General features: G+C 45.5%; 1 protein-coding gene across 3 annotated transcripts in view; it reads left to right on the top strand.

The window, feature by feature from the left end:
- The window catches only part of LOC130293701 (sialic acid-binding Ig-like lectin 13), a 64,360-nt gene that overhangs the window by 12,769 nt on the left and 24,627 nt on the right, over nucleotides 1-26,964 (top strand). The window contains exons 1-3 of one of the 3 annotated variants that reach the window (XM_056542713.1): nucleotides 1,464-1,552; nucleotides 17,149-17,265; nucleotides 26,314-26,682. In XM_056542713.1, the coding sequence (XP_056398688.1) occupies nucleotides 17,199-17,265; nucleotides 26,314-26,682 (436 nt within the window). In that variant the 5' untranslated portion in view covers nucleotides 1,464-1,552; nucleotides 17,149-17,198. Of the gene's footprint in view, nucleotides 1-1,463; nucleotides 1,553-11,513; nucleotides 12,068-17,148; nucleotides 17,266-26,313; nucleotides 26,683-26,964 lie in introns of those variants that run through there. The other 2 variants (XM_056542714.1, XM_056542712.1) reach the window with 2 other exon arrangements.

Genomic DNA, 26,964 nt, shown 5'->3' with positions numbered 1-26,964 from the left:
TATAAGGTTGGCAGAGTTGCTCGGCCCAGGGAATCATTAACAGTAAGCTAGAGATGCATGACGTATCCCAAGCTTACAGATCCTGCTTATCGTTCCATGGCTCCCAATGCTTATATAGGGCATTTTATAGTCTATGTAGGTCTGTTAGCCCATTCAATTACAATCTCTCAGTTGCATAAGGGTATGTCGTTAGAGGGATTGAAGACTTTCTCCCTGACTAGGTAGGTGCACTTGGGTCTGGCCAACCAAGCAGACTAAACTCTCTTGACTGACTCGCACTCATTGAATATCTATGTGAGCCTGTTTTAGTAAAGCTGGATTTAGTCTTTTCAGATACTATTACATGGGATACACTTGATGTTACCTGCAGCTTCCTCTGTTACTAGCTTGGAACTTGTGGCTTACTATAGTGCCGCTCCACGATTTGGGAATCACTTGGGCTCTGATTTCGAACGTGTGACTCACTCTGGCAGTGGAAACATCGTATCCAACTTGGCTGCACTGACATTTTGTCTCTCTGTCCCTCAACATGATGGCATCTTGTGAAGTTCCTCCTTTGAAATCTACCAAATATAGACTACCTCTTTTTTGACATGAACTCAGAGTGAAATGTGTGCTACAATATGACAGTCACTGGTACACTTTAGCAGTGCAGGGGCGATACTTAAAGCCAAGAAGTACTAAAAGATTAAAAGCTAAATCAGCTGATAGCTTGTCGGGTAAACACTATGTAGAGAGAAAAGAAGGGACGACCATGCCCCCTCAATGCAAGTCTATACAACCAAAGACTGGTCCTTAAGGAATTCCAACCCCAAGCGATAAAGGGTTAGAGGGTACAGACCTTAAAGGGGTACTCTGTCCCAAGACATCTTATCCCCTATCCAAAGGATAGGGGATAAGATATCTGATCGCGGGGATCCCGCCGATGGGTACTCCCATGATACCCCTGATGCACCCGGCATACCTTTAGAGCGTTGGGTGCAGGGTGTCACGCCCCCTCCCATAGACGTGCATTGAGGGGGTGTGGCTGTGTCATCACCGCCAGGGCGTGACCGCGACGTCACGTGCCTCTGCCCCACATTGCCAGTCATCTGGCATGGAGCGAAGTTCGCTTCATGCACCTGATGTCTGGGGTGCCGCATCGAGATTGCAGGGGTCCCCAGCTGCAGGACCCCCGTAATCAGACATCTTATCCCGTATCCTTTGGACCCCCATCTAGGGGCAGAATACCTCTTTAAATGAGGAGAATGTGAGTGAGGAGACTGGAGGACTGACTGATAAGTGGTAAGATGAGGTGGTGCAATGTGGTAAGATAAATATGCCAACTCCTCCACCGTGCCTGTTGTTTGGTCTGGTAGTAAACTACCATGAAATAGAGCAAAAAAGGAAAGGAAAAAAAAGCAGAAGAGGAGGAGGGTAACACAGTTTGAAGGAAGTTACTTGTGAATTAGTCTTAGTTTGTTGCACACTGACTAGAAGTTCCAGGGTTAAACAGGACAGAAGAAGTCATACAAGGAACGGTGATCGGATTTGCTCGTTCTTACTTCGGCAGGTAAGACGTTGAAGTTTGTTCCCTCTGAGAACAGAGAGAAGCAGCAAAAAAAGGGAATTGTGCATAAAACCTGGATGGACATAGACATTGGAAGGAGAGAACGACTGATGTGGATGGAGTCCTCCAGGGACATGAGCTGGTGGTAGGTTAAAACTAACTAAAAGATAGACAGAAGCACATGAACATGGTGAACTAAAAATATAAAAGAGAGCGCTCCATAGCGTAAAACCGACTGGGTAGGTATTGGTAGAAGGATTCTTTTTAAAGCCTCTTACCCCAGGTGGTTGTGTGAGCTCACACACAACAATGGACAGCGTGTAAGGATTGTTAGAGCCCAATCTGCAGCCTCCCAACCAAGTAGATAGCGACAAATGGACTTCAAAGGTGTGGTGGGTCTTTTGCGGCGCTGACTCAGAACAGGCACATCAGGTGAGTATGAAAGGTTTATTAAAATGCAACGCGTTTCACCGCACATGGGCGGCTTCATGCCTGATGAAGCCGCCCATGTGCGGTGAAACGCGTTGCATTTTAATAAACCTTTCATACTCACCTGATGTGCCTATTCCGAGTCAGCGCCGCAAAAGACCCACCACACCTTTGAAGTCCATGTGTCGCTATGAACATGGTGAAGGAAGACAGTGAAACAGTTAAAGGGGTACTCCGGTGGAAAACTTTTTTTTTTTTTTTAAATCAACTGGTGCCAGAAAGTTAAACAGATTTGTAAATTACTTCTATTACAAAATCTTTATCCTTCCAGTACTTTTTAGCAGCTGTATGCTAGAAAGGAAATTCTTTTCTTTTTGAATTTCTTTTTTGTCTTGTCCACAGTGCTCTCTGCTGACACCTCTGTCCGTGTCAGTAACTGTCCAGAGCAGCATAGGTTTGCAATGGGGATTTTCTCCTTCTCTGGACATGGACAGTTCCTGATACGGGCATCAGGTGTCAGCAGAGAGCACTGTGGACAAGACAAAAAATAAATTAAAAAAGAATAGAATTTCCTCTGTAGCATACAGCTGGTAAAAAGTACTGGAAGGGTAAAGATTTTTTAATAGAAGCCATTTACAAATCTGTTTAAGTTTCTGGCACCAGTTGATTAAAAAAAAAGTTTTCCACCGGAGTACCCCTTTAAGGTATACCTCCAATAATGGTTCCAGCAGCATATATGTGTTTACATTTTGCAGCAACTCTGGAGTCGAGACTTTCCCTGAGACCATCAATTGGGGTAAGTCTAGGGCTCTGAAGTTGTCGCAAAATTTAAACGCCTATCCTGCTGCTGTGACCATCATCGGAGGAACGCTTTAACCATATTCCCTATGCTTGAGCGAGTGAAGTATTAAAGGGTTACTCCACTGCCCCAGCGCCCGGAACATTTTGTTCCGAACGCTGGGTGCAGTCAGCGAGGGTCGTGACGTCATGCACATGCCCCCAAGTAACGTCATGCCACGCCCCCTCAATGCAAGTCTATTGGAGGGGGCGTGGCAGCTGCCACGCCCCCTCCCATAGAATTGCATTGAGGGGGCGTGACGTGACGTCACTAGGGTGTGTGTGCATGACGTCACGACCCTCGCTGATTGCACCCAGCGTTCGGAACAAAATGTTCCGGACGCTTGGGCAGTGGAGTACCCCTTTAAGGAATTTCTGTTCATACATTTCCTTTGCGCTACCTGTACGTACTTTACATGATCCACCCTCCTGACCAAAAAATATATTTTTACTTTATACCAGTTGATGGTATTATAAATCTCATTTGTGTTTTATGCATATATTATCCTGAAAATTACATTGATGAAGCTGTAATATTATGTATTATCATAGAAGTCTACCAAATTTTTTGTTGGATTATTGTTGCATACCGGGTATGGTCGCTATTTTGGATTATATCATTAAGATTGGCACCACTTATAAAGTACAATTTATAGAAGTTGTCCTAGAATTACCACTTATCTTTAATCTGTATAGTACTTGGTTAAATAAGTGATCAAAAGATTTTTGCAACATTTTTGCTTTACTGGAGTCCCTGCTCCTGATTGTACTGTCCGCAGCAGTCTATACAGTTGGCCTAGGCCAATGTTTCCCAACCAGTGTGCCTCCAGCTGTTTCAAAACAACAATCTTAAAGGGGTATTCCGCCCCTAGACATCTTATCCCCTATCCAAAGGATAGGGGATAAGATGTCAGATCGCCGCGGTCCCGCTGCTCTGCACGTAATGATGGGCGGTACAGGGGCCGGAGCATCGTTTCGTCACGGCTCCGCTCCTCGTGATGTCACGGCCCGCCCCTTTCAATACAAGTCTATGGGAGGGGGCGTGGCGGTCGTTACGCCCCCTCCCATAGACTTGCATTAAGGGGACGGGCCGTGATGTCACGAGGGGCGGCGCCATGACGTCACGCTGCTCCGTCCCCCGTATCGCCCGTCATTACGCACAGAGCGATCTCGCTCTGTGCTGTAATGATAGCGCGGTGCCGCAGCGGCGATCCCCGGGGTCCCCAGCAGCGGGACCGGAGCGATCTAACATCTTATCCCCTATCCTTTGGATAGGGGATACGATGTCTAGGGGCGGAATACCCCTTTAAGTATGGCCGGACAGACTTTGGTGGGGAAACACTGGTCTAGGGTGGCATAGAAACTAAATAATGGAGCTGGGACTCCTGTCAATGACAGAAGTCCCTGCTCCTGTAGGTACTAAGTGATGAGGCATGCACTGTATGCCTGACAGCTCAGTTATCATTAGCTGGGCCTGGTGCAGAGCAGAACATAGAGAATAAGTGGCAGCATAAGCACTTACCTCTGGGTGGCCACACACATTAGCCCAGACTAATAAATTGTAATAATATACACATCAAATGTTAACTACTTATGCAGTATATTTTATTTATTTAATTTTTTTTTTGCCAGTCCTTGTCCAGGAGCATGGACTGCTGTCTTAGTCTGAATCTAATCCCAAAAAAATTTGGATTAAGACTAATCCGATTTTTTATTTTTATTTTTTATTTTTTTTATTTAGTGGTGTTCCAGTCCTATTAAAATAGAATTCAAGGGAAAAGGCAAGAAAAAATAAATTAAAGAATTGACTTTCCATCAAAAGACTTAATAAATATATCAACTCCATGCTGGGGTTTGTGTCCGTGGTGATGAAACTTGAAAGTTTTTCTGTGCGCGGATACAGGAGGGATCTCTCTTCTTCCTATTTTTAACAGATTTTCACAGTAAAAAAAATATCTCGGTATGGGTTTTGCACAATCTCAGACCGACAAGACTAATCAGGACATCCTGCTCTGTGCACTCACTATAGACCATAAAACACGTCTATATGAGGGCAGCGAGGAAATATCGGGTTTACAGGGGCACTGCTGCTGAATGGACAGGAAAAGAACGACCACAAGCGATGCACATGACTAAAGTATAATAATAGACAACGCGTTTCAGCACAAACCTGTGTCTTCCTCTGGTTCACAAGTTTAGCTGATGTAGAGTCCTGAAAGGGTTTCTCCACCATAAGGTGATTTTAGTACGTACCTGGCAGACAGTAATGGACATGATTAGGAAGGATCTGCGCTTGTCTTGGGGATAAATGGCTATGTTGTGAGATTACCATAATACTGTGGATAGCTTTTTGCGAATTGGTATTTCCTGTTTGACTTTTCTTTTTTTGACTACAAATCCCACAATTCCATCTTCCTCCCTCCCACACATCAGCCACCCCACCCATTGAAACATAAATGAGCTGCATCCATTCAAAAGACCTGTAGTTTTCAATCAGGGTGCCTACAGCTGTTGCATTAGTTGCAGATTGATCACTCTCCCACCAAGCGATGGCTCCACCCATTGAAGCAGACAGGCTCCCTGTCATCAGCTGACTAGTGATGTCATGTCTCGGCCACACTGCAACCTGGGAAAAATCTGAGACAACAGTCATTTTGTATGCTATTAAAAATAAATATTGGGGTGAAAATCACAGAAGAATTGTGAGAAAACCGTCACACACATGTACAGACACTATATTATGGACTACACTAACTTTATAGCCCCTGTAGCATAGTCAAATAAAAAAAAAAACCTGGAATACTTCTTTAACTATGTGCCTGTGCATCTAGGGGAGCATCAATACTGGATTCATGGAGTTCCAGTATCGAGAAACACTTTGCAACATTTTGGTGGACCGTCCCCTTTAGTGACTTCTCTGCAGATGGGAATACATGACAGGGAAGTCTAAATCCATGGTACTCTGCTGCTTAGCATCTTATCCTCTATCCAAAGGATATTCATGCAACCATCGCAATAACCTGCACCGTATGTACATTTAACCTTAAAGGGGTACTCCGCTGCCTCAGCGCTCGGAACATTTTGTTCCGAACGCTTGAAGCGGGCGGCGGCGGTTATGGCGTCTCCGGCCATGCCCCCTTCCATAGACTTGCATTGAGGGGGCGTGGCATGACATCACGAGGGGTTGTGGTGATGTCACGATGGGGCGTTGCTGTGATGTCACAACCCCTGCCGCCCACACCCAGCATTCTAAATGAACGCCAGGTGCTGCACAGATATCCTTTTGGATAGGGGATAAGATGTCTAGGGGCGGATTACCCCTTTAATGGCTATTCTATGCATTTATCCGTTATGTACCTAGTGTCCTTGTGCTGTCCTTGTAATGCTGGGTGCCCCAGAATGAGGAATCTCCGCCCTGACTAATAGATGAGGATTCTAAATGAGCCGCCCACTATATTATCTGAGTGTTATCTAACAGAGTATTCTATACCAGACAACTTCTTCCCCTTCCTATAACATTTACATTCTATATAGATCAAAATATCTTTCTAAGGCTGGGGTCACACCACGTTTTGTTAACTACGGTTCCTGTATACGGCTGGGAGGAGGGGGGCGGGGCTTAAACACGGCGCCCGCACTCAGCCGTATTCGGGAACGGTATTTAATGCATGTCTATGAGCCGACCGGAATGAACCGCAGCCTCCGGTCGGCTTCGTTTTCGGCCGTATGCGGATTCCTGACCCCAGGCAAAAACGCGGTCAACCACGTTTTTGCCTGCGGTCGGGAAACCGCATACAGCCGAAAACAAAGCCGACGGGAGGTTGCGGTTCATTCCGGTCGGCTCATAGACATGCATTAAATACTGTTCCCGAATACGGCTGATTGCACCGCGATTAAGCCCCGCCCCCTCCTTCCAGCCGTATACGGGAACCGCAGTTAACAAAACGTGGTGTGAACCCAGCCTAAGATTTATCAGTGCACCATGCAATAGGCATTCCCCCGACTCCTGCTAAATGCCTTGTGACATCTCCATCTTTTCACTAGCAAAAACATTTGATGTAAGCGTCTTCTGAGAAACTGTATCCACACTGAAGACTACGATCTGTACATATCTGCGATGAGGCAATATAGTCCTCAAAATATAGAATAGAGAAATAACAGAAAGGAGAAGCTGGTGATGAATGATGAGGATTTAGACGACCACAATAATATTACCAGAGGTATAAGGTGAAGATCCTTGGCCCTAATGCTAAATTGATACCAGGGTCTCCACTTACCATGTGCCTTTAACCCCTTAAGGACCGGGGTTTTTTCCGTTTTTGCATTTTCGTTTTTTGCTCATTGCCTTTAAAAAAATCATAACTCTTTCAATTTTGCGCCGCGATCGGCGCTGCGCGCTATTAGAGGCGGGTCCCGGCTTCACTATGACGCCGGGCCCGCCGTGATATGACGCGGGGTTACTGTGTAACCCCACGTTATATCAGGAGAGCAGGACCAAGAGCGTACCTGTACGCCCTTGGTCCTTAAGGGGTTAAAGGGGTACTCCGGTGCTTACACATCTTATCCCCTATCCTATCCCCACCCCGTGTGACGTCACGCTCCGCCCCTCAATGCAAGCCTACGGGAGGGGGCGTGATTACGCCCCCTCCCGTAGGCTTGCATTGAGGGGCGGAGCGTGACGTCACACGGGGACGGAGGCGTGACGTCACACGCCGCCAGCCCTGCGGTCGCCGGTAATCAGACCCGGAGCGAACACGCTCCGGGCACTGATTACAAACGGGGTGCCGCGTGCATGATCCCGGGCGTCCCCAGCTGCGGGCTCCCGCGATCAGGCATCTTATCCCCTATCCTTTGGATAGGGGATAAGATGTGTAAGCACCGGAGTACCCCTTTGAAGGGGTACTACCGTGCTGAAAACTTATCCCCTATCTAAAGGATAGGGGATAAGTTGCCTGATCGCGCGGGGTCCCGCCGCTGGGGACCCCCGCAATCCTGCACGCAGCACCCTGCTCTCATCAGGCCCCGTCGCAAACATCGCTGACCGATAATACTGGTCAGTGCTATGCCCTATGCATAGCACTGAACAGTATTAGCAATCAAAGGAGTGCTATAGATAGTCTTCTATGGGGACTATTAAAGTGTAAAAAAAAAAAAGTAAAAAAATTTAAAATAAAAAAGTAAATAAATTTGAAAAATCCCCTCCCCCAATAAAAAAGTAAAACGTCCATTTTTCCCATTTTACCCCCAAAAAAGCGTTAAAAAAATTTATACACATATTTGGTATCACCGCATGCGTAAAAGTCTGAACTATTAAAATATATTGTTAATTATTGTATACAGTAAACAGCGTAAACATAAAAACATTTAAAATGTCCAAAATTGCTGCTTTTTTTTGGCACATTTTATTCCCAAAAAAATTAATAAAAAATTTATAAAAAGTTAAACCTAAGCAAAAATGGCACTGATAAAAACTAAAGATCATGGCGCAAAAAATGAGCCCTCATTTCGCCCCATATACAGAAAAATGAGAAAGTTATAGGTGGTCAAAATAGGGCAATTTCAAACATCCTAATTTTGTTAAAATGGTTTGAGATTTTTTTAAGCGGTACAATTATAGAAAACATGGGTATCATTTTAATCGTATTGACCCACAGAATAAAGAAGACCTGTCATTTTTACCGGAAAGTGTACAGCGTGAAAACAAAACCTTCACTAAAATTTGCTAAATTGCGGTTTTCTTTCCAATTTCCCCACATAAATAATATTTGTTTGGTTGCGCCGTACATTTTATGGTAAAATAAGTGATGTCATTACAAAGTACAATTGGTGACGCAAAAAACAAGCCCTCATATGGGTCTGTGGATGGAAATATAAGAATTATGATTTTTAGAATGCGAGGAGGAAAAAACGAAAAGGCAAAAATAAAATTGGTCTGGTCCTTAAGGCCAAAATGGGCCTGGTCCTTAATGGGTTAAACTATGGAATATCCGAGCAAAATTCTGCTGCATGTATCTAATATTAGTCTGAATAGGTTTTACATTGGCTCATTCACACTGAGAAATTTAAAGGGTACCTCTCATCAAAAAAAACTTTTGATATATTATAGATTAATGTATGCAGAATAACTTTACAATTGCATGTTATTAAAAAATATACTTCTTTCTATTAAATTTTCCACTTTGAAGAAATGACCACTAGGGGTCTCCCTACCAGTCCTGGCAGCAAGCATTTCAGACTCATGCTGGAGTCCTAAACACTACGAGCTGCCAGTCTGCTTTATTCACAAAGGAGAACACTCAGAGCTGCCAGCCTGCTTTGTTCACAGCCTGTTTGGCTGTGAACAAAGCAGGCTGGCAGCTCTGAGTGTTTAGGACTCCAGCATGAGTCAGAAATGCTTTGTGACAGGACTGATCGGGAAAAATACAATAGAAAGAAGCATATTTTTCATTAACATGCTATTGGAAAGTTATTCAACATTCATTCATCTAAAATATATCAAAAGTTTATTTGATGAGAGGTCCCCTTTAAATTCCGGACTTCTTAGAGGCCTAGTGCAACAATAAAGGAATTACAGGAATTTACTGCAGGAAAGTCCTGGCTGTGTGATACATGTGACAACAATCTCCCGTATTCTTCACTAGTAATGAGCGGCATTGCCCATATTCGAATTCGCGAAAAGAAGGAATATGCGCATATGCGGAAAAAGTGAATATTTGTAATTTCGAATATATAGCGAATATATTCGCAATATTCAAGAATTTGCGATATCCTCGATAAAAATTTGAAATGCCAATATTCGCGCCCAACAGTAGTGAAGAATAGGGTTGGGCGCGAATCTTCGCGTTTCAAATTTTTATCGCGAATATCGCAGATTTGCGAATTCGCGAATATTGCGAATGTATTCGCTATATATTCGAAATTACGAATATTCACTTTTTTCCACATATGCGCATATTCCTTCTTTTCACTTGTGGGCCAATTAAAATGATGCAAATACACTTGTCAGAGGTTATCAACAACATCCCTAGCAACCAATGGTAAAGTTGCCCACCCGCTCACGGTTTTCTTCCTCGAATATGCAAATATAACGAATACGTGAAGTTCGCGAATATAGGACGAATATCCATCTAAATATTCGCGAAATATCGCAAATTCTGATATGGCCAATGCCGCTCATCACTATTCTTCACATGAATGGGCTATGGGATAGGGGGCAAAACTAAAGAAAGAACATCGAAGAAAAAAATCCAAACCCGGCTGAAGTTTGCAAAAACAAAGATCAAGGGGGAGATTTATCAAAACCTGTGCAGAGGAAGAGTGGTGCAGTTGCCCATAGCAACCAATCAGATTGCTTCTTTCATTTTCCACAGGCCTCTAAAGAGGCCTGTGGAAAATGAAAGAAGCAATCTGATTGGTTGCTATGGGCAACTGCACCACTCTTCCTCTGCACAGGTTTTGATAAATCTCCCCCCAAGTCCCCAAAAAACACATATTGGTCTTCTGAAACCAAGATTACATTCTTTGGCCATAATTCCAAAACGTATAATAGGTGCAAAAACAGCACGGCACATGACCAAAAGTACACCTTGCCCACGGTGAAGCGAGGCAATTTTGAAACGTTCGGAACATTTTGTTTCAAATGCTGAGCAGCGGAATACCCCATTAATGGCCCAGCAAGAGCCCAGGTCTTAAAGGGGTATTCTGCCCAAAGACATCTTACCCCCTATCCAAATCTCCGTGCATTACCCGGCATTCTAAACAGTACACATACAGACATCAATGGAGGGGGCATGGCGTCACGTCTCCGGTTGCCCAAACCCTGCGTTCTAAACATAGGGGGAGATTTATTAAACCCTGTCCAAAGGAAAAGTTGCCCAGTTGTCCATAGCAACCAATCAGATCGCTTCTTTCATTTTTTCATAGGCCTTTTCAGAAATGAAAGAAGCGATTTGATTGGTCGCTATGGGCAACTGGGACACTTTTCCTCTGGACAGGTTTTGATAAATCTCCCCCCATACTGTTTAGAACGCGGGTGCTGCACAAAGATTGCTGGAGATTCCCAGCGGTGGGACCCCCGCGATCATACATCTTATCCCGTATCCTTTGGATAGGGGGTGTCAGGATTCGGCTGGCTGGAGGTGGATCCTCTGTGTCAGTGAGGGATTGGCGTGGACCGTACTGGAGGATCGGTTCTAAGTTGCTACTGGTTTTCACCAGAGCCCGCCGCAAAGCGGGATGGTCTTGCTGCGGCGGGAGCAACCAGGTCGTGTCCTCCGGTAGCGGCTCAACCTCACTGACTGCTGAGACAGGTGTAGTACAAAGGAGAAGGCAGAAGCGTGGTCGGACGTAGCAAAGGTCAGGACAGGCGGCAAAGGTTCACAGGCGAGAGGACAATAGCAACGGGTACGGCAACGGGCAAGGCGGGGCCGCGCGAGCCGGAATGCCGAGGACGGGGCCGCAGCGCACCGGAGCGCAGGTGTGAAGGAGGGGGACGCGGCGCGTGAGAGGTGGCCAGCCGCAATGCGAGCCGCGTCCCCTGGACAGTAGGACCCGCGCTCCCGGTCGGTGTCTCTCACCGGGAGACGCCGGGGACCGGGGGCAACGGAGGTAGGCAGTGGGCGCTCCGATCCGGAGGCGGGGATCGGAGCGCTCGCTGTAACAGGGGGTAAGATGTCTGTGGGAGGAGTAATCAAAATAAACATCTGGGGGGAGATCCATGGAGGGCTGTGCACAGGAGATGTCCTCGCAATCTGACAGCTTTGGAGCAAGGAAGAGTGGGCAAATATTACCACCACACCAAGGTGTGCCACGCTAATAGACTCCTGCCCAAAAATACTCTTGGGGCCAATTTTGGTTTTATTACAGCAATCTGTGCAAACCAAGCGCCACCAGATTATAGTGCGGGGGTTTTCTTCTCTTCCAAAGATTTCAGTTTGTTTCGCAACTGAATTGTTCACTTTATAGGTCGCATTATGGGGATTTTTTTGGATCAGTTGTATCATCCTTTGGGGTCAGTTTTTGCACAAAAAATAACTGGTGTCCATGGAACTGATATATGTGAACCCATCCGTAAACTTCATCTTAAAACAAACGCAAAGGAAGTGAAAGAAGAGCAGCCGGGAGGAAATTACAATATAGAGAGATGAAGCAATACACAGTGAACGAACCAGAGGAAGCGGGGAGAGAACCTTCAGAGCGGAGGGAACACAGCACAGAGGGGCCGCAGTGGGGGCATGGTATATACTTCACAAGGTGAGTATTATATAACTACTATTACCTGTATATAGGGACTATAGAAGGTTCTACATGTTATAGGTAATCTAATACAGGACACCAGTCCAGGGTATTATATAACTACTATTACCTGTATATATGGACTATAGAAGGATCTACATGTTATAGATAATCTAATACAGGACACCAGTCCAGGGTATTATATAACTACTATTACCTGTATATATGGACTATAGAAGGTTCTACATGTTATAGATAATCTAATACAGGGCACCAGTCCAGGGTATTATATAACTAATATTACCTGTATATATGGACTATAGAAGGATCTACATGTTATAGGTAATCTAATACAGGACACCAGTCCAGGGTATTATATAACTACTATTACCTGTATATATGGACTATGGAAGGATCTACATGTTATAGGTAATCTAATACAGGACACCAGTCCAGGGTATTATATAACTACTATTACCTGTATATATGGACTATAGAAGGATCTACATGTTATAGATAATCTAATACAGGACACCAGTCCAGGGTATTATATAACTACTATTACCTGTATATATGGACTATAGAAGGATCTACATGTTATAGGTAATCTAATACAGGAGACCAGTCCAGTGTATTATATAACTACTATTACCTGTATATATGGACTATAGAAGGATCTACATGTTATAGGTAATCTAATACAGGACACCAGTCCAGGGTATTATATAACTACTATTACCTGTATATATGGACTATAGAAGGTTCTACATGTTATAGGTAATCTAATACAGGACACCAGTCCAGGGTATTATATAACTACTATTACCTGTATATATGGACTATAGAAGGATCTACATGTTATAGGTAATCTAATACAGGACACCAGTCCAGGATATTATATAACTAATATTACCTGTATATATGGACTATGGAAGGATATACATGTTATAGGTAATCTAATACAGGACACCTGTCCAGGATATTATATAACTAATATTACCTGTATATATGGACTATGGAAGGATATACATGTTATAGGTAATCTAATACAGGAGACCAGTCCAGGGTATTATATAATTACTATTACCTGTATATATGGACTATAGAAGGATCTACATGTTATAGGTAATCTAATACAGGACACCAGTCCAGGGTATTATATAACTACTATTACCTGTATATATGGACTATAGAAGGTTCAACATGTTATAGATAATCTAATACAGGACACCAGTCCAGTGTATTATATAACTACTATTACCTGTATATATGGACTATGGAAGGATATACATGTTATAGGTGATCTAATACAGGACACCAGTCCAGTGTATTATATAACTACTATTACCTGAATATATGGACTATGGAAGGATATACATGTTATAGGTAATCTAATACAGGAGATCAGTCCAGGGTATTATATAACTAATATTACCTGTATATATGGACTATAGAAGGATCTACATGTTATAGATAATCTAATACAGGACACCAGTCCAGGGTATTATATAACTACTATTACCTGTATATATGGACTATAGAAGGATCTACATGTTATAGATAATCTAATACAGGACATCAGTCCAGGGTATTATATAACTACTATTACCTGTATATATGGACTATAGAAGGATCTACATGTTATAGATAATCTAATACAGGACACCAGTCCAGTGTATTATATAACTACTATTACCTGTATATATGGACTATAGAAGGATATACATGTTATAGATAATCTAATACAGGAGACCAGTCCAGGGTATTATATAACTACTATTACCTGTATATATGGACTATAGAAGGATCTACATGTTATAGGTAATCTAATACAGGAGACCAGTCCAGGGTATTATATAACTACTATTACCTGTATATATGGACTATAGAAGGATCTACATGTTATAGGTAATCTAATACAGGAGACCAGTCCAGGGTATTATATAACTACTATTACCTGTATATATGGACTATGGAAGGATATACATGTTATAGGTAATCTAATACAGGAGACCAGTCCAGGGTATTATATAACTACTATTACCTGTATATATGGACTATAGAAGGATCTACATGTTATAGGTAATCTAATACAGGAGACCAGTCCAGTGTATTATATAACTACTACTATTACCTGTATATATGGACTATAGAAGGATATACATGTTATAGGTAATCTAATACAGGAGACCAGTCCAGGGTATTATATACTGCTCATAAAGGGAACTTAAACAACACAATGTAACTCCAAGTCAATGAAGCTTCTGTGAAATCCCACTGTCCACTCAGGAAGAACACTGATTGACAATCAATTTCACATGCTGTTGTGCAAATGGAAATTGTAGGCAATTAGCAAGACAACCCCAATAAAGTAGTGGTTCTGCAGGTGGTGACCACAGACCACTTCTCAGTTCCTATGGTTCCTGGCTGATGTTTTGGTCACTTTTGACTGCTTGCTGTGCTTTCACTCTAGTGGTAACATGAGACGGAGTCTACAACCCACACAAGTGGCTCAGGTAGTGCAGCTCATCCAGGATGGCACATCAATGCAAACTGTGGCAAGAAGGTTTGCTGTGTCTGTCAGCGCAGTGTCCAGAGCATGGAGGCGCTACCAGGAGAGAGGCCAGTACATCAGGAGGCCGTAGTTCCTGCAAGGAGGATGGCATTGATGCTATGGACTGGCCCATCCATTCCCCAGACCTGAATCTGATTGAGCACATCTGGGGCATCTCGCTCCATCCACCACAAACTGTCCAGGAGTTGGCGGATGCTTTAGTCCAGGTCTGGGAAGACATCCCTCAGGAGACCATCCTCCACCTCATCAGGAGCATGCCCAGGTGTTGTAGGGAGGTCATACGGGCACGTGGAGGCCACACACACTACTGAGCCTCATTGGGACTTGTTTTAAGGACATTACATAAAGTTGGATCAGCCTGTAGTGGGGTTTTCCACTGTGATTTTGAGGGTGACTCCATATCCAGACCTCCATGGGTTGATACTTTTGATTTCCATTGATCATTTTTGTGTGATTTTGTTGTCAGTGCATTCAACTATCTTAAGACGAAATTATTTCATACGATTAGTTCATTCAGATCTAGGATGTGTTATGTTAGTGTTCACTTTATTTTTTGAGAAGTGTATAACTACTATTACCTGTATATATGGACTATAGAAGGATCTACATGTTATAGGTAATCTAATACAGGACTCCAGTCCAGGATATTATATAACTACTATTACCTGTATATATGGACTATAGAAGGATCTACAGTACATGTTATAGGTAATCATGTTAGTTGCTCTGTGTTGCCCCTGGTGGTGACCGGCAGTAGCTTCTCCCACACTTTCTCTTAATTAGTGGCTCCAGTGCCACCTTGTGAAAGTGAGAGGCTGCTACATGACCGGAGAGGAGGGGTAGCGGAGGGTATGTTCTGGCCTCATTTACTGTTTACCCTCCCAACCCGCAAGAGAAGCTGCCATCAGGAGTGAGGGAGATAGTCAGGAGGTTCTGGGGGGCGCTGCCATATGTAGGAGTGGGGGGAGGGGGCACCTGCAGTGCTACCACTCAGCCTCAGGCCCTTTACTTTGCCTTTTGTCACCCACCCTTCTGCTGCACCTCCTGCTATCCTCCCTCCGGCTGTACCTCATGTCACCTTCCCTCCTGCTGCACCCCCTCTTACTGCTGTAACCATCCTTCCTGCAGCACCTCCTGTCACTGCTGTCACTTTCCTGCCTGTTGCATCTCCTGTCATGCTCCCTTCCTGCAGCACCTCCTGTCACTGCTGTCACCTTCCTGCCTGTTGCATCTCCTGTCATGCTCCCTTCTCCTGCACCTCCTGTCACTGCTGTCACCTTCCTGCCTGTTGCATCTCCTGTCATGCTCCCTTCTTCTGCACCTCCTGTCACTGCTGTCACCTTCCTGCCTGTTGCATCTCCTGTCATGCTCCCTTCTTCTGCACCTCCTGTCACTGCTGTCACCTTCCTGCCTGTTGCATCTCCTGTCATGCTCCCTTCTTCTGCACCTCCTGTCATTGCTGTCACCTTCCTGCCTGTTGCATCTCCTGTCATGCTCCCTTCTTCTGCACCTCCTGTCACTGCTGTCACCTTCCTGCCTGTTGCATCTCCTGTCATGCTCCCTTCTTCTGCACCTCCTGTCACTGCTGTCACCTTCCTGCCTGTTGCATCTCCTGTCATGCTCCCTTCTTCTGCACCTCCTGTCACTGCTGTCACCTTCCTGCCTGTTGCATCCCCTGTCATGCTCCCTTCTTCTGCACCTCCTGTCACTGCTGTCACCTTCCTGCCTGTTGCATCTCCTGTCATGCTCCCTTCTTCTGCACCTCCTGTCACTGCTGTCACCTTCCTGCCTGTTGCATCTCCTGTCATGCTCCCTTCTTCTGCACCTCCTGTCACTGCTGTCAACCTCCTTCCTGCTGCATCTCCAGTCCCCCTCTTTCCTGCTGCACGTCTTTTCACCCTTCTTCCTGCTGCACTTCCTGTCACCCCCCCCCCATTCCACACCTCCTGTAACTACTGTCACTCTCTCTCTCTCTAAAAGTATTTAAAAAAAAAGTTAAAATAAAAAAATTTACCCCTCCCACAATAAACTTCAAATCTCTACCTTTCCCATTTTTCCAAAAAAAGTAAAACAAATAATGATAATAATAATGTTAATAAACATATTTGTCTAAACTATTAAATTATCACATCCCTGATACTGTTTGGTAAATAGAGTACACTAAATAAAATAATTAAAAAAAACTAAATTACTGATTTTTAATCACAACCCAGAATTTTTTTTATTAAAAAACATAAAAAAGTCAATACTACGCAATAGTGATATCAATAAAAACTAAAGCTCACGACACAAAAACTAAAAAAAATTAAAAAAAAATAAAAATATTTAAAAAAAAAGGTTGTTTAAAAGAAAAAAAAATCCTTCTCTTAATTTTATTTGCTGGCTCTTAGATTTAAAGCAAATTTGTCAAGTCCTGTCCTTAGCTAACTGCACAGTCATTACCTACAAAAATGGATCAGACACCAGAAATCGTTCCCTTCTGCTGGACCGTGTATCCATCCCTAATATGTTATATGTTCAACAGGATCTACAATTCATTCGTGATCTCTACCCAGGATTCATCTCAGTGTCAGGATGAGGCACATAAAGCCCAGCAGCATGACGGTCAGTCTTGTGGTTTTCCTCCCCCTACTATGGAAAGGTAAGTACAATGTACTGATATCCTGGTGACATCAATCAAGACTTTTATTTTTTAAGACGTTTAAGTAATGAAGGTATTTGGGTTGTCATCCAAAAAGAGTAATGTTTCTGTTTGCCAATGAAATCCTGCAGAGTAATTTCTTATACACATGGCTGTATTATTGATCTATGTTATAGATATGAGCTCCCTTCCAAACAACTCCACAGATGAAATGGATTTTTCTAGGGATGTCCTTATCCCGATACTAGTATCGGGGCCGATACCAGGTGTTTGCATGGTATTGGGGACTCGTTTAATGTCCCCGATACCAAATCCGATACCTGCTACAGTGCGACATCCTCCCGTCAAATGCCCCGCTCCGCTGCCTTCTTCTCCCGTCCGCATAATGGGGTCCCATGGAGGAGCACTCCACCACCGCACCCAGTGTAATGCAATGGAGGAAGCAGAGAGACGTATATGTCACATGCTCCTCCATAGGATGCCATGATGCGGACAGGAGAACGGGGCAGCGGAGCGGAAGCACCCGACAGAGGACAGCCGCAAGTGAGCAACTCCCAGGGGCACTACCGAGGGTGTGGTGGTGGGGGCTGCTGTCTACAGCGGGGGGGGGGGGGTGCTGTCTACTAGGGGGAGCGCTGTCTACAAGGGGGCCTGCTGTCTGCAAGGGGGGGTGCTGTCTACTAGGGGAGCGCTGTCTACAAGAGGGGAGAGCGCTGTCTACAAGGTGGGGTGCTGTCTACAAGGGAGGGGCTGCTGTCTACAAGGGGGGCTGCTACTAATGTCTGCGGGGGGCTGCTGTCTACAAGGGGTTGCTGCTAATGTCTGCAACAATCTATACTACCTACAAGGGGATACTGCCTACTATTAAATGCAATCTTATAGCAGAGCCTTGAATTCATAGGTAGATAGTGCAGGTGACCCGGTTTCTACCACAGCTAACCATGTGAACATCAGCGCAATCGTTCTGGAGAAACGGGTCTTGCCACCAATCCAAGTTCCCTGGAGAAAAGAGAAATCTTTGCTCATACTACAGCAGCCGCCTCTATTGCACACAATAAGGAACCCACATATCAGCACGGTAAGCAGCGCCAGAAACCGGGTCACCCTGGTGTGAGATTCCCTTTAAAAAAAAATAAAATAAAAGTACTCGTAATTGGTATCGGTGAGTACTAGAATTAAAGTATTGGTACTCGTACTCGTTCTTTAAAAAATTGTATGGGGGCATCCCTAGATTTTTCTAAGCATTCCAAAAAAATCTCCCTTTTGGGATTAGCAATAGAATTGGTGTAATGATGTGTAGCGAAGAAGAATTAACTTTTGTATGAAAAACTTTTCTTTTTTCATGGTATGTGTAGGCCTGGCTGGTAGTAGTGTAGTAGCAGTAGCAGCAAGGATGGTAGACAGGTGGGAGTTGTAGTAGCCAGCAGACAGGACAGCAGGCAGTGGCAGACTGGTAGGAGTTGTAGTAGATTGTGGACAGCAGGCAGTGGCAGACTGGTAGGAGTTGTAGTAGATTGTGGACAGCAGGCAGTGGCAGACTGGTAGGAGTTGTAGTAGATTGTGGACAGCAGGCAGTGGCAGACTGGTAGGAGTTGTAGTAGATTGTGGACAGCAGGCAGTGGCAGACTGGTAGGAGTTGTAGTAGATTGTGGACAGCAGGCAGTGGCAGACTGGTGCAAGTTGTAGTAGCCAGTGGACAGGACAGCAAAAGTGTTGGACTGGTGGGAGTTGTAGTAGTAAGCGGACATAAGACTCATACAGAGAAAAAACACAGTCCGGCACTGCTCTGACATTTGAACTCTTTAGGTGTCATAACTGCCTATATGTAGGTATGAAGCGTCTCGTGGTGCTCTGACTGTAGATTCAAACTTGCATCAAGATATAGAAATAATAGAAGTCAGCACTCACTACGTCTTCTGAGTATCTTCATTTATTTACTTTTATTTAATACTCACATTAATATACACAACAGGACAACAACATGGGGGGGGGGGGGGGGGTACCACAAGGTGACAGCACTGTTCCGCACTCTTGTGTGCTTCAACTGGCCTCTGTTTCTAAATGGAGTGCAGGTTCACATAGACAGGTGCTCTTTCACCAAAAAACCAATCTCCATCAGTTACACATATGGTTAGGGTGTAACTGATGGTGATTGTTTTTTTGGTGAAAGAGCACCTGTCTATGTGAACCTGCACTCCATTTAGAATCAGAGGCCAGTTGAAGCACACAAGAGTGCGGAACAGTGCTGTCACCTTGTGGTACCCGCCCCCCCCCCCCTCTATTGTCATCCTGTCCTGTATATTAATATCAATGTGAGTATTAAATAAACAAAGATACTCAGAAGACGTGGTGAGTGCCGACTTCTATTATTTCTATATCTTGATGGACATAAGACAGTGGTGGACTGGTGGGAGTTGTAGTAGCCAGTTGACAGCATTTAGTGGTGGACTGGTGGGAGTTGTAGTAGGCAGCAGACAGCAGGGGTGGTTGTGGTCCTTTCGGATCAGTGGCATCTGTAATAGGAGGTTTAAATTCCTCACTGACCTATGCCTAATTGATTTTTACAATCTTGTTTGCTTAGTGGCAACAGTGATGCCTGCCACACTAAACATTCTCTCTGATGTTATACTGGAGGGTGGATAAAGTGTCCCTGGTTGTTGGCAGATGCCTGCTGGTTTTAAAATGCCCACGGAGGTATTGGAAGAAACAATGGCTTTTGTTAAGCATTTAAAAAAAATTATCCCTTTTTGGGAGTTGCAACAAAAGTGATGGTGTCTCAAAATAGTGAAGAACCTGTAGACAGTGAAGAAATTACTTTTGTAAACTTTGGAATTTTTTAAAATACAAAATTCTTCCTTTTTCAGGATTATGGCAGGTTGTCAATATGTAGGCTTGGCTGGCAGTAGCAGTACATCGCTTGGTGACGATTTTTTTTAGAAAGGAATACAAGATTTTAAAACCTCACCATCATCATGTACTCCAAAGGGAAGATGGTGCTACTGTTCCTTCTAGCGCAGGTAGAAGGAATGGAGCATTGATTCAGTAGAGAGCAGAGAGTTGATCCCTGTTAAGCATGTGTAGCTCAATTTCATATCATCAGACTCTTCTTCCTAATAATACCTTAGAGGAGGCATCCAATCCACGAGGGCTGTACCTCCAATACCACACAACTCCTGGAAGACAGTGAAAACTTTTACTTGCTGACTTAGCTGCTACTACTTCTACCAGGCACCTAGCTGCTGCTGTTACCTGTACTGGTGCTGGTATTGCCTCCAACATTCTAACTACTGGCAAAGGTGCTCTGTCCTATACTCCGCCAAACAATTTCTTTACCAGACATATTTTTTATTGAAAAAAATTGGAGGTTATTTTTATGTTTGGGGTGATTTTTCACTCATTTACTAGTCAACTTTCACTCTTCTGTTTAACCCAGGTAGATATACTTTATGCTCGATTAAACCCAGAAAATACACATAACTGAGATTTGATGACGATTACATGTTTAGAACACTTTAAATACATAGCTAACATATAGGTAAGCACACTGCTTTGCTCAGTTTGCTAAGTATTAAAATGTCATAACTTTTATGGGCTTGTTTACTGTTGGCTGGAATTTGTTGTGCACCTACTGTACAGAGTACTGTGGGTCAAAGGAGGTCATTGGCTGAGGTGAGTCCACTGATTAATGCTTTGCTCAGCTTGCTTTGGAATTCTTTAGAATTTGTGAAGGTTTTCTGGGATCAGTAGTCCTTTCTTTTTCTCTCGGCCTCTATACAGTGCATGGGGCTTTTTCCGCCTCTTTAACCCACCTCTTTGGTGTCTCCTGAATGGCCTAGGAGCTGTATGACACATAAATGCAAGCAATGGTTGGATAACCTGGGGTCATGAGAACTCGCTGATAGCTGCAAGGTATGTTGGCCTCTCTGGACGTGATCTGACATTAGGAAACATGGTCGCCTATAACAGCATAAACATCATCAAAGCGCTGCATCTAGGTGGCATGACACACTATCCATGTATGGTACACATGCTAAATATTGTCGTAAAACTTTTCTTGAACCCTTTTGAGGGTCTCACACATGTGCTGGATATGTGCAAGAAAGTGTTGTCACGATGCCGGCTGGCAGGTAGTGGATCCTCTGTGCCAGAGAGGGATGGAGAGGACCGCGCTAGTGGACCGGTTCTAAGCCACTACAGGTTTTCACCAGAGCCCGCCGCAAAGCGGGATGGTCTTGCTGCGGCGGTAGTGACCAGGTCGTATCCACTAGCAACGGCTTACCTCTCTGGCTGCTGAAGATGCTGAAGATAGGCGCGGTACAAGGGAGTAGGCAGAAGCAAGGTCGGACGTAGCAGAAGGTCGGGGGCAGGCGGCAAGGATCGTAGTCAGGGGCAACGGCAGGAGGTCAGGAACACGGACTAGGAACAGGCAAGGAAACGCTTTCACTAGGCACAAGTGCAACAAGATCCGGCAAGGGAGTGCAGGGGAAGTGAGGTGATATAGGGAAGTGCACAGGTGAACACACTAATTGGGACCACTGCGCCAATCAGCGGCGCAGTGGCCCTTTAAATCGCAGAGACCCGGCGCGCGCGCGCCCTAGGGAGCGGGGCCGCGCGCGCCGGGACAGAACAGACAGAGAGCGAGTCAGGTAGGGGAGCCGGGGTGCGCATCGCGAGCGGGCGCTACCCGCATCGCGAATCGCATCCCGGCTGGCAGCGGAATCGCAGCGCCCCGGGTCAGAGGACGTGACCGGAGCGCTGCCGCGGGGAGAGTGAAGCGAGCGCTCCGGGGAGGAGCGGGGACCCGGAGCGCTCGGCGTAACAGTACCCCCCCCCTTGGGTCTCCCCCTCTTCTTGGGGCCAAAGAACCAGAGGAAAAAAAACTCAATTTTTCCGTGATGAGGTCCGATGCACATTAGGAGGGGTTCTGTGTGGAAACGTACGAGACAGTCCAATCTTTTATTGTAAAAACAATAGATGTAGAGGGGTCTGGCGAGACTGGTCACAGGAACGTAGAACCTGTTGATGAGAGAGGCCAAAAAAATTTTTCCTGCAGATCCGGAATCCAAGAAGAGCATAGTAGAGAAGGAGAAGGTAGAGGCTGATATCCGCACAGGCACAGTAAGGCGTGGAGAAGCAGAGTTGACATCAAGAACTGTGTCACCTTTGTGCGGAGTCAGCGTACGTCTTTCCAGGCGGGGAGGACGGATGGGACAATCCTTCAGGAAGTGTTCGGTACCGGCATAGTACAGGCAAAGATTCTCCATGCGGCGTCGTGTCCTCTCTTGAGGAGTCAAGCGAGACCGGTCAACTTGCATAGCCTCCGCGGCGGGAAGCACAGGAACAGATTGCAGAGGACCAGAGGAGAGAGGAGCCGGGGAGAAAAAACGCTTCGTGCGAACAAAGTCCATATCCAGGCGAAGCTCCAGACGCCATCCGGAAGAACGCATGTCAATGCGAGTGGCAAGATGAATGAGTTCATGTAGGTCAGCAGGAGTCTCTCGTGCGGCCAGAACATCTTTAATGTTGCTGGATAGGCCTTTTTTAAAGGTCGCACAGAGAACCTCACTATTCCAGGACAACTCGTAAGCAAGAGCACGGAACTGAATGGCGTACTCGCCAACGGAAGAAACACCCTGGGCCAGGTTCAGCAGGGCAATCTCGGCTGAAGAAGCTCGGGCAGGTTCCTCAAAGACACTTCGAATTTCCGAGAAGAAGGAGTGTACAGAGGCAGTGACGGGGTCATTGCGGTCCCAGAGCGGTGCGGCCCATGACAGGGCTTTTCCAGACAGAAGGCAGAACACGAAAGCCACCTTAGACCTTTCAGTAGGAAACTGGTCCGACATCATCTCCAAGTGCTGGGAACATTGCGAAAGAAAGCCACGGCAATACTTAGAGTCCCCATCAAATTTGTCCGGCAAGGACAGGCAGAGGCTAGGAGTGGCCACTCGCTGCGGAGGAGGTGCAGGAGCTGGCGGAGGAGAAGATTGCTGGAGAAGTTGCGACTGAAGTTGGTGCATTTCCGACAGCTGACGGGTTAGAAGGGCGATCTGGCGGGCTTGCTGGGCGGTCACCGTGGTTAGGTCAGCGACAACTGACAGAGGAACTTCAGCGGGATCCATGGCCGGATCTACTGTCACGATGCCGGCTGGCAGGTAGTGGATCCTCTGTGCCAGAGAGGGATGGAGAGGACCGCGCTAGTGGACCGGTTCTAAGCCACTACAGGTTTTCACCAGAGCCCGCCGCAAAGCGGGATGGTCTTGCTGCGGCGGTAGTGACCAGGTCGTATCCACTAGCAACGGCTTACCTCTCTGGCTGCTGAAGATGCTGAAGATAGGCGCGGTACAAGGGAGTAGGCAGAAGCAAGGTCGGACGTAGCAGAAGGTCGGGGGCAGGCGGCAAGGATCGTAGTCAGGGGCAACGGCAGGAGGTCAGGAACACGGACTAGGAACAGGCAAGGAAACGCTTTCACTAGGCACAAGTGCAACAAGATCCGGCAAGGGAGTGCAGGGGAAGTGAGGTGATATAGGGAAGTGCACAGGTGAACACACTAATTGGGACCACTGCGCCAATCAGCGGCGCAGTGGCCCTTTAAATCGCAGAGACCCGGCGCGCGCGCGCCCTAGGGAGCGGGGCCGCGCGCGCCGGGACAGAACAGACAGAGAGCGAGTCAGGTAGGGGAGCCGGGGTGCGCATCGCGAGCGGGCGCTACCCGCATCGCGAATCGCATCCCGGCTGGCAGCGGAATCGCAGCGCCCCGGGTCAGAGGACGTGACCGGAGCGCTGCCGCGGGGAGAGTGAAGCGAGCGCTCCGGGGAGGAGCGGGGACCCGGAGCGCTCGGCGTAACAAGTGTCTGTTCGGTTCAGCCGTTCATATGCTTTTAAACATGCCTTCCTTCACCTACAGCACCAAAACACTCTACCTCAACAACTCTTGATGTGTGATGTTTCAACATGTTGGAACTCAACATTACATAACTTAGACCACCTGTACCAGCAGTGCAAAGGGGTAACAGACTTCCTAAGGCAGCAGACTGACGAGTTTTCCAGCCAGTGTGACTTTCAGCTGAGGGATTGGCAGCTAAAAAGGGATACCTGTCACATACTCCAGCCTTTTGAGGAGGTTACTGGGTTTGTCAGCAAGGAGAACAGCAGGATGGAGGACAGTTCCCATCTGGCTGGCTGCAGTGCAGATGTTCTCCTTAAGGAGAAGGACTTGGATGAGGCAGTAGAGAAAGTGGGACCGGAGGAGGAGGAGGATTTGGCAATGGAATGGATAGGGGGCCAGAACCCTTTATACCTTTTTATAAAGAGAAGATCCACAGCCAGTTTGCCATGGCTTTCCAGCACCAAACACCTGCCAAACTAGGGACCAGACTCCGCTCTCATAAGACATCACTCCACTCCCTCTGCCAGCACTACCTCTGCAAGTAGAAGGAGCATCAGCAACACCATCTTCACGCTAGACCACATGATGACGAAGTTTCTGCATCCGGTATTCCCCCCTGACATCAATCATCATCAGAGTAATGTGAACCACCACCTTAACAACCAGGTTGAGGCCTACCTCAGCAGTGCCTTTTCTCTGACAGACACTGTGAGCCCAGACCTCATGAACTTCTTGGTTACCAGATTAGACTATTGTACTTGCCCATTTTGCCCTGGGCGTTCTGTCTTGTCCACCCTCTAGTGTCAATTTGGAGAGAGTGATCAACACAGCAGTTGGCATCGCCACCCTGAAGCACACAAGATTCTCCAGCGAGTAACGTGGAAAAACGGACATTCACCAAAATGAATCAGGCATGGATCAGTGAGGACTTTAAACCTCCTGTGCCAGATGCCTCTAATAAGACAATACTACCACCACCCCTACTGTACACTTACTACTACTAGAAACATTAGTCCGCCATCTCCTGCTTTCTGCTGGCTAATGCCTGTTCATTACTTCCTGCTGTACATAATAGCCACATAAGGAATAGAAAAGAGAAAGGGGAAGTTTGCACCCCTAGTGAAGGCCGTTATAAGAAAGGTTCAGGCGGTATATAGAATTACACTCACCGAGTCTGGTTGCGCTAAGAGCAAAACACCTAAAAGTAGCGTTTTCAGAATCTATCTCCAGATCCATAGCCCAGGTCCTCTAGCAGCAGCCTTGCTCTCCCAGTTAAAGGCAATGGAAAGAATGGTTTGAAAAAATTGACCGGTATTGGCGCTGGTAGTCTGGATATGAAAGGACTAGGAACACTGTATTGTCCCTTTAAAACAAATTATTTCATGTACACACAGGCAACGCGTTTCTGGTCCTACCGGACTCTTCGTCAGACAAAGTGCATTGCAGTATATGAAGTGTAATACACTTTGCCTGACGAAGGGTCCGGTACGGACCAGAAACGCGTTGCCTGTGTGTACATGAAATAAACCGTTTTAAAGGGACAATACTGTACAGTGTTCCTAGTCCTTTCATATCCAGACTACCAGCGCCAACACTGGCCAATTTTTTCAAACCATTCCTTCCATTCCTGTACACAATGACAGGTGCCAATTCTGTTGCTCGTCCCAAAAAGTGATAATTTTTGGAATGCTGGGAAAAAGCCACTGTGGCATCTGATACCTCTGTGTGCATTTTAGCACTGGTAGGTATCTGCCAATAACCAGGGATACTTGGTGTCGCTTTATTTTACTGTGAATAAGCCTCATAAATCCATCAGCACATTCAAGAAGATGTTAGTTAACATGGGTTGTCACATGTCCTCATAACTTTGACTTATAATACTTGAATACACACTTAGAAGTGTTAGGGAGGGTTTCAGAGCTGTAAGGAAGTGTTTGGGGCCTATTTAATTGCCGGTTTGTGTTGAATTGTGCCGAATCGAAAAAAGTTCGCTCAACACTAATCATAAAGTTTTGTACACTCACTTACAAAAGGGAAAGGACCCAACTTGGCCTGGTTTACCTCTCCATGAGTGAGATAGCATCCACATTGTCTGTTTCTATACTATGTATGCAGTGGTATATATGTGATATATACTAACCTCATCCTTTATCCTTCTACAGGTATCACATGTCTTGCAGGTTATTCTATACGAGTGTCTCCTAGTGTCAGTGTCCAGGAGGGTCTCTGTCTCACCATTCCTTGTACCTTCACTGCTAATTATAGAAATACATTCACTAATTCCTTTGGATACTGGAAACAGATGCCGATCAGTCCAGATTATATTGTGGCCACTAATGATAAATCCAGTGAGGTGAAGAAAACAAACTTCAATCTGACGGGAAATCCGGATACTGGAGACTGCACCCTGACCATAACTGGTGCCAGGAAAGAAGATGAGGGGGAATATTTTTTTAGATTTGAAGAAAGCAAATATAGTAAAGTGAAATATAGTTATAACAGAGAAATGAGAACAACTATAACAGTACCTGGTAAGTGTGAGTGACCGTGCAGGATCCTGCAGTAACAATGATATCACTGAGATCTATATCTCTATATCATGACACATTAAAGGGGTATTCCGGCTTTATACATCTTATTCCCTATCCAAAGCATAGGAGGATACGATGTATAAAGCCGCAATACCCCTTTAATAGAAGTTACAAGACTCAGGACCTCATGAACCAGAAGTGATGATCTGCAGGGGTGGATTCCACAGAATATCTCTTGTAAACTGTATAGAATAGTGTATCCATTATTGATCCAATAGATCT

The sequence above is a fragment of the Hyla sarda genome, chromosome 10 (genome assembly GCF_029499605.1).
Source record: "Hyla sarda isolate aHylSar1 chromosome 10, aHylSar1.hap1, whole genome shotgun sequence".
In the NCBI taxonomy this organism is placed as follows: domain Eukaryota; kingdom Metazoa; phylum Chordata; class Amphibia; order Anura; family Hylidae; genus Hyla; species Hyla sarda.
Note: the sequence above shows the minus strand (reverse complement) of the source record. Positions and strands in the feature narration are given on the sequence as shown.